A 12002-nucleotide genomic window follows, 5' to 3' on the forward strand; every position below is an offset into this window, starting at 1 on the left:
GTAAACTCTCAACGAAAATAAACAAATCATAAGTAATAAATTCAACATCATGTGGGAGGGGTCATATCTACTACCCGTCCACCATTCATAGAAACATAATCATAGAATAGCTCCCCAATTCTATCTCATGTAATGTGAGTGTAGGTCTTTCATCATTACATATTCATACTTAGGCGAAAAAACCCACCATCATTCATACTTGACTTAAATTTTATCATAAAAGTTTATTTCCTTCTTTTCATGAGAATTGCTTGAAAGCCTTGTAAATACATGATCATAACATAAAGCTTGTCCTTGAAAAATATAGTCTCGTACATTCTAGGATTGGAGAGAATCCCCCAAAAAGCTGTTCTAGGATTGGAGAGAAGGGAAATCTAGCACAAAAAAGGCTATAACCCACAGATTTTAGGCCCATCTCCATCGTTTCTCCTTCTGAAAGTTAAGGATCGTGTTATAATCCTTCTATAATTGCTTGGCGCCTAGGTAAGATAGGTTTTCTCAATTGAGTAGTTATAAATTCATTTTCATCACTTAATATAATATAGATTGATGAGAGATTTCATGTCTAACCCTTCGGGCACGGAGTCTGGATGGTTAAATGATTGTCAATTGTTGTTTAGAGTAGGAATGTATGTTGTGGGTCATGATTATTATGTGACTAGTGATAAAAATTCTATCTTTGAATGTTAACCTTGGTGAAATTATTTAGAAGGCCAATGACTCTTGTAAAATTAAGTGTAGACAATAGCTAGATCATAACGGAATTCTGAGACTTAGGAATTATGGGCTATTGATGTATATAGAGGGATGTGTTAATATAAATAATTGTGTGTGCTCATGCTGACTATTCTCTATGAATTACTTGAGTAATGCGAATTATGAAAGAAAGGATAAATGTGAATGACTTAGTGTTGATAGATCTTATGCCATGAACCTATTTGATTACTTGTGGCTATAGGTTATGGTTTAGTCTATATCATAAAGAGACTCTTAATAGTGATTGAGTAATGTTATGATGTTTACCGTGCATTTAATTATTATGGCTAGGTGATTGATATGTTATTGTGATTGGTCTACAATCTCAAGACCGTGAAATTCATAATTTTGACTTGTTCAACCAAAAGTGATGTCTTGAATAAAAAGGTTTGATGAATATTGTTAATGAAGGGAAAGATAGAATGAAACCAATTAAATGGCTATTTATGAATAATTACATGTAATGAACCTGTTACTTGATTGTGCAAGTATGTGAACTATTCGTTGTAGACTGTGATTGCATTTGTGATTGCGATATCGAATTGGCTGCTGACACATATATTAGATTGAGTGTCACATTTTGATACATATATAGTTTGGATATGGATTCCATGAAAGAACCATTATGTGGCTATCATCTGTGAATTGATCTTGACTATATAGGTGATGATAGAAAAACTAACCCGATTATAATTGAGTATGTTCATCATATGTAATAATTGATATGAAAGGACCGAAAGTCCAAGTGTTACCATGTTGACTGTTCTATTTGAGATTTACACTGTAAAATTATATATTGTTCTTGAAATGGTAAATTGATAATGTGCTTTTGTATATGTTTGTTCGAATTATGTTATAGTGGCTAGATGTGTCTGTATCATAGGTATGAGACTGTGTGTAAACAAGTGGAGAGAATTTGATGTATATTTTAGTAAGATCAATGACTTAGAGTCAGATATTGATAGTGTCCTGTTGGTACATGTGAAAAAAAGAGGGATTGGGAGAGAATTCAGAGATTTTGTCTTCGGCAGGCCGCCTTGGCGGGAAGAGTCCCGTTGTGGCGAGGCCGCTAGAGCGGGTTAGATCCTGCCACAGTTGGCAGTATATTTAGAAAAGGAGACTTAGTCCACCTTTGCCTTCCTTCAAGTGAGATGTTAATTATTTTAGGGTCATACATTGGTGCGAAAGTTTAAGAAAAGTAGACTGGCTAGATAAAGTTAGTGCACCCATAGTTCAAAAACTCATATATGTGATAAAAGGACTAGGCCTTGATCTGATTTAGAGTTGGCAGTGGACCAACTAAAAGGGATAATATTTAGGCTTGAACGACTTTAATGAGGTTAATGAAAATGATAAGTGTTTGTGCATAAAGGTTTGGCGAGCGTATTTCCTTAAGAGCATGTTTTCTTCTTATTGATTTATTTATATTATACAGTGGGTATAGGGTTGACTGATGATGTCTACCAGAACGTGTTGTTTGTATTGATACTACTTTTGTTATGCCACCTGGCATGATCTGCTTGCAGGGTCAGTGGTGTTTCTTAATTGAAGACAAGGATGATTCCCCAACTTCTACTCTTCTTTTCTTATGGTGGGTGTTGTGTCATTATTTTATTGTATATTGTATTTTTAGAAACTCTTGTACGTATTTAGACTAGTATCCTTGGGGGTGTTAAATTGTTTTTTGTAATAAACCTTGAAGTTTTTAATTTAATATATAGTGACTCTATAAGTATTTTAGACCATTAATTGTATTTTCTTAAACTTCCACATGATATTTCTGTTTATGGGATTGAGGGTTCTCCTACTTAGGTGTTATAGTAGATACCCGCACGGCCTGGTGGGTTGAGTCGTGAGAAAGGCCTTGTTTGAAAAGCAACAATGTAATTGAAATTTGGTGTAATTGAGTTTAATTACACTCTTCAACATGTTTGGTAGACCAAGTAATTACTTCCTCTGTCCCATATTAGATAGACACTTTCTATTTTACACTGTGATTAAGAAATCATCAGTAAATAAATTTTGATCAACTTCCAAAGGCCATTAATTGTAGGCCATTGTTCATGTTAATTAATCTCTTGAAAATAAAAATTTTTGATCTACAATAAAAATAAAATTGCAAACGCTAAAAAAGAGAAAAAAAACTGAAAAAATATTAAATATCTATTTTTTACTATTACTTTAACTTTTTACCGTTTGTTAATATTTAAATTTTAATAGTAGTTAACTACATTATAAACATAATTTATCAGTTATTACTTTAATTTTTTACAGTTAATTACTTTTAAATTAGTGGGATGGATTTTAAATTTATGTTTGAAGTGGATATAAATGGAGAGAATCCAATGGGAAAAAAAAAATATACACAAATTGAAACTCCGCTTTTTGAAGAAGAGTCACTTGGATTTGAAAGGAACACTGCCCAAGAAAAAAATCTTGAAAAGTGAAAATTTGACCTTAGATAACGATTTATGATTATTTATTAGTGATTTTATTTTAGAGGGCATTTTGAATAGAAAAAAAATCGAATTAACCGATCCACTTTTATCATTCCCATTTAATTACGAAAATAATCCTAAAAAGTGCATTCACGCCAATTCATGCCAAAATCTTTGGTTCCAAATATATTTTTCGTTTGATATAATACACTTATGTGACTTTTGAAGTGATTTTGTACCCCTATAAATAGGGTAGTCTCAGCTCTAGGAGAGATACATTGGATGAGATTATCTAATTGTAATTTCTCTACTCAGGAAATTAATATTTCTTAACCACCATGAAAATCTCTCCAAAGAAACCTCACTTTTTTAAACCCATCTTACCTGGTTTCAAGCAAGGAATTGTAAGTAAATCCTTTCAATTATTTTCATCGTCACTTTTGTCTAGGTACATGTTATTGTGGGGTTATTTTGGTTGGGGTGGGGGGTTGAGTTTTCATTTTTTTTAGCCTTAAATTAAGGTATCAAAACTTCATGATCTTATCATACAATATTCACTTATCGTATTATTTTTGTTGTTTGATGAAAAAGAATTTGATCAAAATCCAGACAGGGGTTGAGTTTTCATTTTTTTTAGCCTTAAATTAAGGTATCAAAACTTCATGATCTTATCTAGGGGTGTACATGGACCGGATTGATTCGGATTTTTTACAAACCAAACCAAACCATTTGTGTCGGGTTATTAAATCTATAAATCAAACCAAACCAATAAAAGTCGGGTTTTTCGATATCAATTTTTCTCGGGTTTTTCGGTTTTTTTCGGGTTTCTCGGGTTTTTTGGGTTTTTTCGGATTTTTTTGGGTTTCTCATAGTATCTAATAAAAAGCACAGAGCAGTGCTTCTTAAAAAGAGTTCTAGTACAAAATATCAACATATAAGATGGAGGCACAACACTGTTTGAAGTTTTAACTTTATAATATAACTTTATAAGATAAGTTTTTTTTGTATATTATTTAGATGGGCTACTCAAGTCCAAATCTAAATGTAAGAAAGAAAACAAAAATTATGAAAAAATTTAAAAAAATATTTATAAATTACATTTTAATAAATATTTTTATGTATAACATAATTTAAAAGTAGTATATCTATAATCGGGTCGGTTTGGGTTCGGTTTGACTTTTTTTAGTTAAAACCAAACCAACCCTATAATGGTCGGGTTTTTTTTTCAAACACCAAACCAAGTCAAACCAAACCACTAGTCGGGTTTTTTTTCCGGTTTGGTTCGGTTTGTCGATTTGGTGCGGTTTATCGGTTTGTCCTGTACAGCCCTAATCTTATCATACAATATTCACTTTATCGTATTTGTCTGGATTTTGATCAAATTCTTTTTCATCAAACAACAAAAATAATACAATAAGTTTATATATCACAGGTAAAGAAACACTACTAAAAATTATTATTTTTCTATTTTAATTGAATCAATGAGAAAATACTCAATGTCTATTCTCAATATTTCAATGAGAATTTATTTTTTATCATGTTGTTTTTTAATGAGCTGATTCGGCAAAAATGGGGTTAAAAAATCATACTCATACTTCCTTTGTCTCATTTTTATATGACTCACTTTTTTTTAGTTAGTCAACAAAAGAATGACACATTTGTATCTAATAACTATTTAACTTTAAGATATTCATTTTATCATTTATGAAATGATTTATAGACATACAAATATTTATGACATATGTTAAACCATAAGTTTCAAGACTTATTTTAAATCACAAATTTTAAAAATATTTCTTTCTTTCTCAAATCTTTCTCAAACTTCATGCGAAGTCCAATTATATCACATAAATTGTGATGTAGATAATATTTTACAACATAAATTTTCATTGATTGCGGTGGAAAAAGGTCTGTATTTTTTAGTACGTAGTAAAAGGAGTACTAAAGATCATAATCGTAATCTATAACTCCATATGAATATTCTTATAGACTATTTTTCTAGTATATTAAGAATATATTTTTCTTTTACTTATTTATTTTATTAAATCAAGATCGGAAATTGATTATACTTTAAGTTTTATCTTTATTATTAAATAGCCATTTCTCAAATTTATTGGTACAGTCAAATTTAGATTTTCAAAGTGAAGTTGATAAGGCTAACTTATTTGGATACTAATAGTAAACTTTAGATTTATTTTTTCAAAGGGTATAACTTAATACTTTCTTAAAGGAGTGTAAATTGTGACTTTTAAGAAAGGATGAAGTAGTTTTCAATAAATGGAGTCTTTTAAAAATATGTTTTTAATAGAAATGTAAAACGCAAACAAGACAAGTAAAATAAAATAGAATGGAGTAATAATATGAGATCAATTGCAAGATTGAAGTGCACCATTATTTATTAGCATTAAATTAATTTATACATATTTGTTATGCTGCAGAAAATTCCTAAAGGTTTCTTGAAGTATTTAATGAGACACGATCAGTATGAACATGCAATATTGACAAGGGCAGGTAAGCAATAGTGAAGTTAGAATTTTATAAAAAATATTTAAATTATAATATTTTTTTATTTTATTTGTTTAATATATTAAAAATAGATTAATAATTTTACTTGTTCAGTTTGAAAATCCAAAGATAGTTTATCACTTAAGTCCTAATTTATTCTTATAATTAATTATAGTCATTTTTTTAAAATATAGAATTTATTATATTCAAATTGTGACATAATAAATTTATCATTTTATTAGTTACTTCTTAAAGAATATGCCGAGTTAAACATGAATGAGGGGAGTATATACTTCACTCTATTTTGACCAATATATAATTAAGAGAGTATCAATAAAAAATAATTTTGACCAATATATAATTTTTCTTATAAACTAATTATCCTTCACTCTACATGACTCAGCAACTGCAGATAAAATGTGGCGGGTGAAAGTGAACGGCCGACGATTAGAAGGTGGTTGGGAAAAGTTTGCAGAGCAACATGATTTGCAATTGAGAGATATCTTGGTGTTTAGACATGAAGGAGATATGGAATTTGAAGTTTCCATATTTGATTTAAATCAACAATGTGAGAGAGAATACGAAGAAGAAGGAGGAGGAGGAGGTATGTTTTTTTCTGGCACATTTTTTGTTATCTATGGACACGTTATATTCAAACTATAGTCTATTTATATTTGTTTAATAAATAACTATTCTCTCCGATCCATATTCTATCGTGTTTTTAGCTTTTATATTTAATAAATTTAATGTAAAATTACTTGTCATTTATTCTAGAGTTTTTTAATGTCTGTTATTAATGATGAAAAGAAAACAATGTCATTAGTAGAGATTTTTTGTAATAACTTTTCAAATCAGTATGATCAACTAATTTATCAATATAATTAAAATAATATATATTTTATAAACTAGGTCCAGTAGGCCAAAGTTTTTAGGGCCGGAATTATTCCATAACCTTTTAAGTTTTAAGTGATCACCTTATTGTGTGCATAATCATTATAGGCAATATCTTGAGAAACAGTACTAGCAATTAATAATCTGATAAAATCAGTAATTAACTTGTTATTAATTACATGCTAAAATTCACTGATAATATAAAAAAAATATCTGCACTTATATAACTCATAAATCGTATGTTTAATTGTATTTCTTTTTGTCATAGTTAATATCTTGACATGTGCTTAATAACAATGTATTTTTTTTCACCATGCAGAAGCTACTATTGCACATGAGCCTCTAGGTTGTTCCCATTTTGAATGCATTATTAAGCCATATTGTCTTAAATATGACTACCTGGTGAGTTCACAAACTTATTTTAACTTATATATAAGGATAATGTTAAAATTAATTTAATACTATCAGTGTATTTTAATCTGTTATATACATGCATATTACTTGATCAAATTAATGGTTTATAAATTGTTTCAGTGCCTTCCTAAACATTTTGTCTTGGCGAACAATCTCACGAACAAGAAATGTGATTTGATTATTAGAGATGAAAGACAAAAATCATGGAATTTGAAATTAGCTTCTTATGATTCACATCGAGTCAATATTGGAAATGGATGGCATGAATTCAGAGTTGTGAATGACTTGAAGGAGGGAGATCGAGTAATGTTTGAGATTGTTACTAATGGAAAGAAACTAATATGGCAATTTCATAGTAAGTTTTCTCATTTAAGCAACATAACTTCTTATTTTTCAACTAGTTTTTTTTTGTTTTTTCATCTGACATTTCAGTCGTATTGGAGCTTCGATTAATTCAGATTCATGTTGCGTATACCTAATTAAAAGAGTCGGAAGTGCTCCCTATATTTAGGAATCAAACCCAAAACATTTGATTTAAGGGTGAAGATTGCCCTTCCCTTCCCTAGTAATTTTGTTAAAGGGTTAATAACAATTTCAATCCCTCAATTATTGATAAATTATGATTTGATCTGGTGATATTTAACTAAGCATGTTTAATTGAAATGTGCACATTTGATTTCTTTCCTTGTTAGTATAAATTTAGCGTAGCTATTAATTTTTTTCCACCACATAATTACGAGTGTGTTATGTTAAACTTATACTATTAATTATGTAACAGACAAGCCAAACCACAACATCAAGTCATCAAGAAAATCATCTCCCCTTGCAGAAGTTGTTACTCACAAACCTATTGCTCATTCACATTTTGTATGCATTGTTAGACCCTACTGCCTCTCAAGGGATAGCTTGGTAAGTCCAAAAAACAATAAAAACTTAGATTTTTTTGGGGTTCAAATAAATATGAGTATGTACACTATTTCATTTGATTATACATAAATCATTTCAGTTAATCCCTAAAGAATTTGCATCGGCAAATGGTCTCTTCAACATCAAGAAGCGTGATTTGCTTGTTAGAGATGAAAGACAGAGATCGTGGAATGTAATATTACGTTTATATAATAATAATTATGTGTATCTTAAGAATGGATGGAATAAAATTCGCGATGCAAATTGCTTAAAGGAGGGGGATCGCATAATGTTTGAGGTTGTTACTGATAGAAAGAAACCAATATGGAAATTTTATGGTAAATTTTCTCATTTGACCAACCTCTTTTTTTTTATTTTTACCATCTTATATACACATTTACTTACACTAATGTATTTTTTGCAGGCAAAATTTCTGAAGAGAATGACTGAACAATGAATCAACTGAACATCATCCCACCCACCCCACCTCTATTTCGGTTCGCCAATGAGACCGTACTATTTTGATCTTTTGGAACAATTCGATGAATTTAGAAAATTATTTGTGATTGAATCTGTCTATTTCTTATAATGCGAAAATTGATTGTTTAAAGCTTAATTGTACCTAATGTCTTTCTTTCCAAGATTAGTATTTGCAATGCAGCTCATCGAATGATAAATTAAACCTAATCTTAACTATAGAGCTCGAACACGTTCAAAGGATCAAGACTATCAAATTGCCAAGTTCAAAGGAGAAGAAATGATTCATTGACTCCATACTCTTGTTCTATCTTTCTTCAAAACATTCGAAATACTATAGGGGAACTGACTCAAGCCAATCATATTCTACCTTACCACGTTTCGCCGGAAATTCTGTTTCTTCTCACTCAGATCCCTCAACAACGGATCCACCACTAAAGACGACGGCCGTTCTTCCACCGACATCACCGTCGAGAACTACGATATCCGATGATTCAACTGTGAAGCGTATAAATCCCACAAAGGCAGAAAAAATAAATTTAGTTGCTTCTTCCTATGACCTCAGTAATTAAAGCAATCATCTCTTTACCAAGATTTGCTCCTGTGAAGTGCTGCTGATCAAAAAGAGGAAAGATCGGCGTGGAAACATATGACCGCCAATCAAAGAGAAGACTGACCATCACAGCAACACAAATCATAGATCTGACGCTTCTCAGGATCAGTAAGCACATCATATTCTTCAGAAATCTGCTTGAATTTTGCATCTGCTTCCTTATTGTTCTGACTGTTCTTATCTGGATGCCATTTCATAGCTAATCTCTTGTATGATTTCTTTAAATCTTTTTCGCTCGCATTACTACTTTGCTGCTACTTTTATCTGTTATCCTGCACAGTTTTTTTGTTTGATCTGTTTGATGGGTTTTGGATTGAGGAGTTGTAAGTTATAACCTTGCTAAATAGACCGTCATGGCCACAGCCATCGTCGGTGGGATTACCTCACCGGAGGAGTTTCCACCTTTACCTCTGAAAACCAATTCAGATCCATAAAATGCTAAACCTAATAAACCAAATAAAGCCCAGTTTGTCAATATTTTTAAACCAAAATTGACCACCACACCACAGATCAGTGTTCCCTCCAAACCTGTAGTAATGATTCATGGAGAACCAAATATCACTTGGAAAGCATCAGAAGTCAAATCTTTTATCATTTAGGAAAATCCACAATTTGCCATTATTGGCAAATTCTCGTATGGTAAACCTGACATAATGGAGTTGAAGCGAACAATACCGAGTCAATATGAAATTAAAAGTGAATGCATGATTGGCGTTTTGGACACAAGACATACCTTAATCAAACTCACAAGTTTGGAGGACTATGTGCATCTACTTTCAACATCAGCCTTCTATGTGAAAGTGAGAGAGAATTATTGGCAGATGAAAATACTAAAATGGGACCCTTGGTTTGAATCAGATGTTGAAACAACGATAGGAGTAGCATGGATATCCTTTCCAGATCTTCCATCTAACTTTTTTGCGAAGGAGGCAATTTTCTCTATAGCTGCAACAATAGGTAAGCCTCTAACGGTAGACATGGCAACGAGGAATCAAACGAGACCTAGCAGTGCTAAAGTCAAAATAGAGGTAGACCTGACTGCGAAGTTGCCACAAAGGGTTAGAATAACGGAAGAAGATGATGTGATAGGGGTTATAAAGTTTAAGTGGAACAAAGTGAAATATGAGTACATGCCTAAATATTGTAAGGAATGTTGCTTACAAGGACATGACGAACACAGTTGTTGGGCAATCCATCCAGAACTGTATGTTTCAAGGATTGAAGAAAAGTAGAATCATGAGAAAAAAGAATTCAAAAATAAGCAAAAAGCGAAAGAGGAAGAAAGAAGAAGTTGACGAGTGGAAAGATTGTGGTGCCAAAATGCAACAAACAGGAGTGGATGGCTCGAAGGAGGAACAATTATAAGAGGGATAAATATGGACATATAGAAGGGAGGAAGGACATACAAGATGACAATTATTTTGCTGCATTGAGAGAAGAGGAAGAACAGCATGACGAAACTGATAATATAAATAAGTTTGACGGAAGTACGAAAGAATGTGTGACAAAGAACAAGAGGAAGGGGAATTTGATACAAGGCAAACTAAGACACAATCAGAAAATCAAAATGACAAGGAGACAATTGCAAAGGAACAAGAGAAAGGGGAAGTTGATGCAAAACAAAATAAAGAAGAACAAGATGTAAAAGAGGGACAACACAATGAAGAAGAGGAAAGGGCTGGAACCATGGTGATTTATGAATCAAGTAATGAGGAAGTAATTCCCCTAGAAATCTAGAAGGATAATCAGGAGGGGCGTATTGAATCAATAGGGTTGAATAATAAAAAGAAAGATATGGCAGAAAACATAGAGAGTTAGCTATAGAAAGGGATTTATCCCCTAAACAAATAAGCAGGCTAAAAGGATCACATACCAAGCCAAAGAAGCAAGGAGGAGGAGAACTCAATGCGGCACAAGCTTCTTTAAGGTCTAAGAGAACGATTATCAAAAGTACTAAATATCAATAAGAGCTCTAATTTGGAATATTAGATCAGTAAACACTCAAAAGGCGTTTACTAGGCTTATTAATCTTCATAAAAGAAACCAATTTTACTTTGTAGGTCTTTCAGAACTATTTGAGGAGAAGCAAGAACTAGAGGTTTTCAGAAAGAAGCTTAGGATGAAATATGCAGTGGCAAATGTGAATAGCAAAATTTGGGCATTCATTGATGAAGCACTAGAATACTTTATAGAAGGAGATGAAGAGCGGATGCTAACACTCAAACTACAGAATCAAAGGTTGGGCATAAAAATGGTGGTATCAAAGGCTATGAGAATCTATGAAGGAGTTGGCAGATAGTATCAATGCCCCTTGGCTGATAGGGGGAGATTTCAATTTAATAAGCAATGAAGAGGAGAAGCTAGGGGGTCTACCAGTATTCGAAAGGGAAGACAGGGACTTCAATCATTGTATTAATGTGTGTAATCTAGAGGATAAGGGATTTAAAGGAGGTAAATACACTTGGTGGAATGGTAGAACAGATACAGAGTGCATTTTTAAAAGGCTAGATAGGGTGATGGACAATGACAAATTACAAGACTCTTTCCCAGTACTGGAGGTGAAGTACTTAGTGAGAAACGGATCAGATCATACACATCTTTTAATTACCTTCAAAACCACTGAGGAGATAATAGAGAGACTATTTAAATTTCTTAATTTCTGGTTAAGGGAAATTTCTTTTAAGAAGGTGGTAAAGCAACACTGAAAAACAGATTTTGAAGGGGATCATTTATCTTATTTCATCATAAGCTAAAAAATTAAAGAAAGCTTTGGCCAAATGGAGTAAAGATACTTTTGGAAATATATTTCAGGAGATAATCACTTTGGAGGAAGTCATTAAAGTTCAGGAAACTCAATTTGAAATAGAACCATCAGAAACCAACAGGGAAATGCTTCACAAAACTTAAGCGGAGCTTAAAAAAAACTTTCTAGGGAGGAAGAATTCTGAAAACAAAAGGCAGGGATGGAATAGTTCAAGTATGGGGAGAGAAACACAAAGTTC

At 32.0% G+C, this 12002-nt stretch overlaps 1 protein-coding gene across 1 annotated transcript; it reads left to right on the forward strand.

Moving 5' to 3' along the window:
• Positions 1-3505: 3505 nt before the first annotated feature.
• LOC129890265 (B3 domain-containing protein REM10-like) lies at positions 3506-8360 on the forward strand. Its single transcript, XM_055965844.1, has 8 exons — positions 3506-3598; positions 5633-5705; positions 6103-6303; positions 6910-6992; positions 7125-7359; positions 7783-7913; positions 8011-8248; positions 8335-8360. The coding sequence occupies exons 1-8, from the start codon at positions 3533-3535 to the stop codon at positions 8358-8360; spliced, it is 1053 nt and encodes a 350-aa protein (XP_055821819.1). The 5' UTR covers positions 3506-3532.
• The last annotated feature ends 3642 nt before the right edge of the window (positions 8361-12002 follow it).

Source organism: Solanum dulcamara, chromosome 5, assembly GCF_947179165.1.
Source record: "Solanum dulcamara chromosome 5, daSolDulc1.2, whole genome shotgun sequence".
Lineage (NCBI taxonomy): Eukaryota > Viridiplantae > Streptophyta > Magnoliopsida > Solanales > Solanaceae > Solanum > Solanum dulcamara.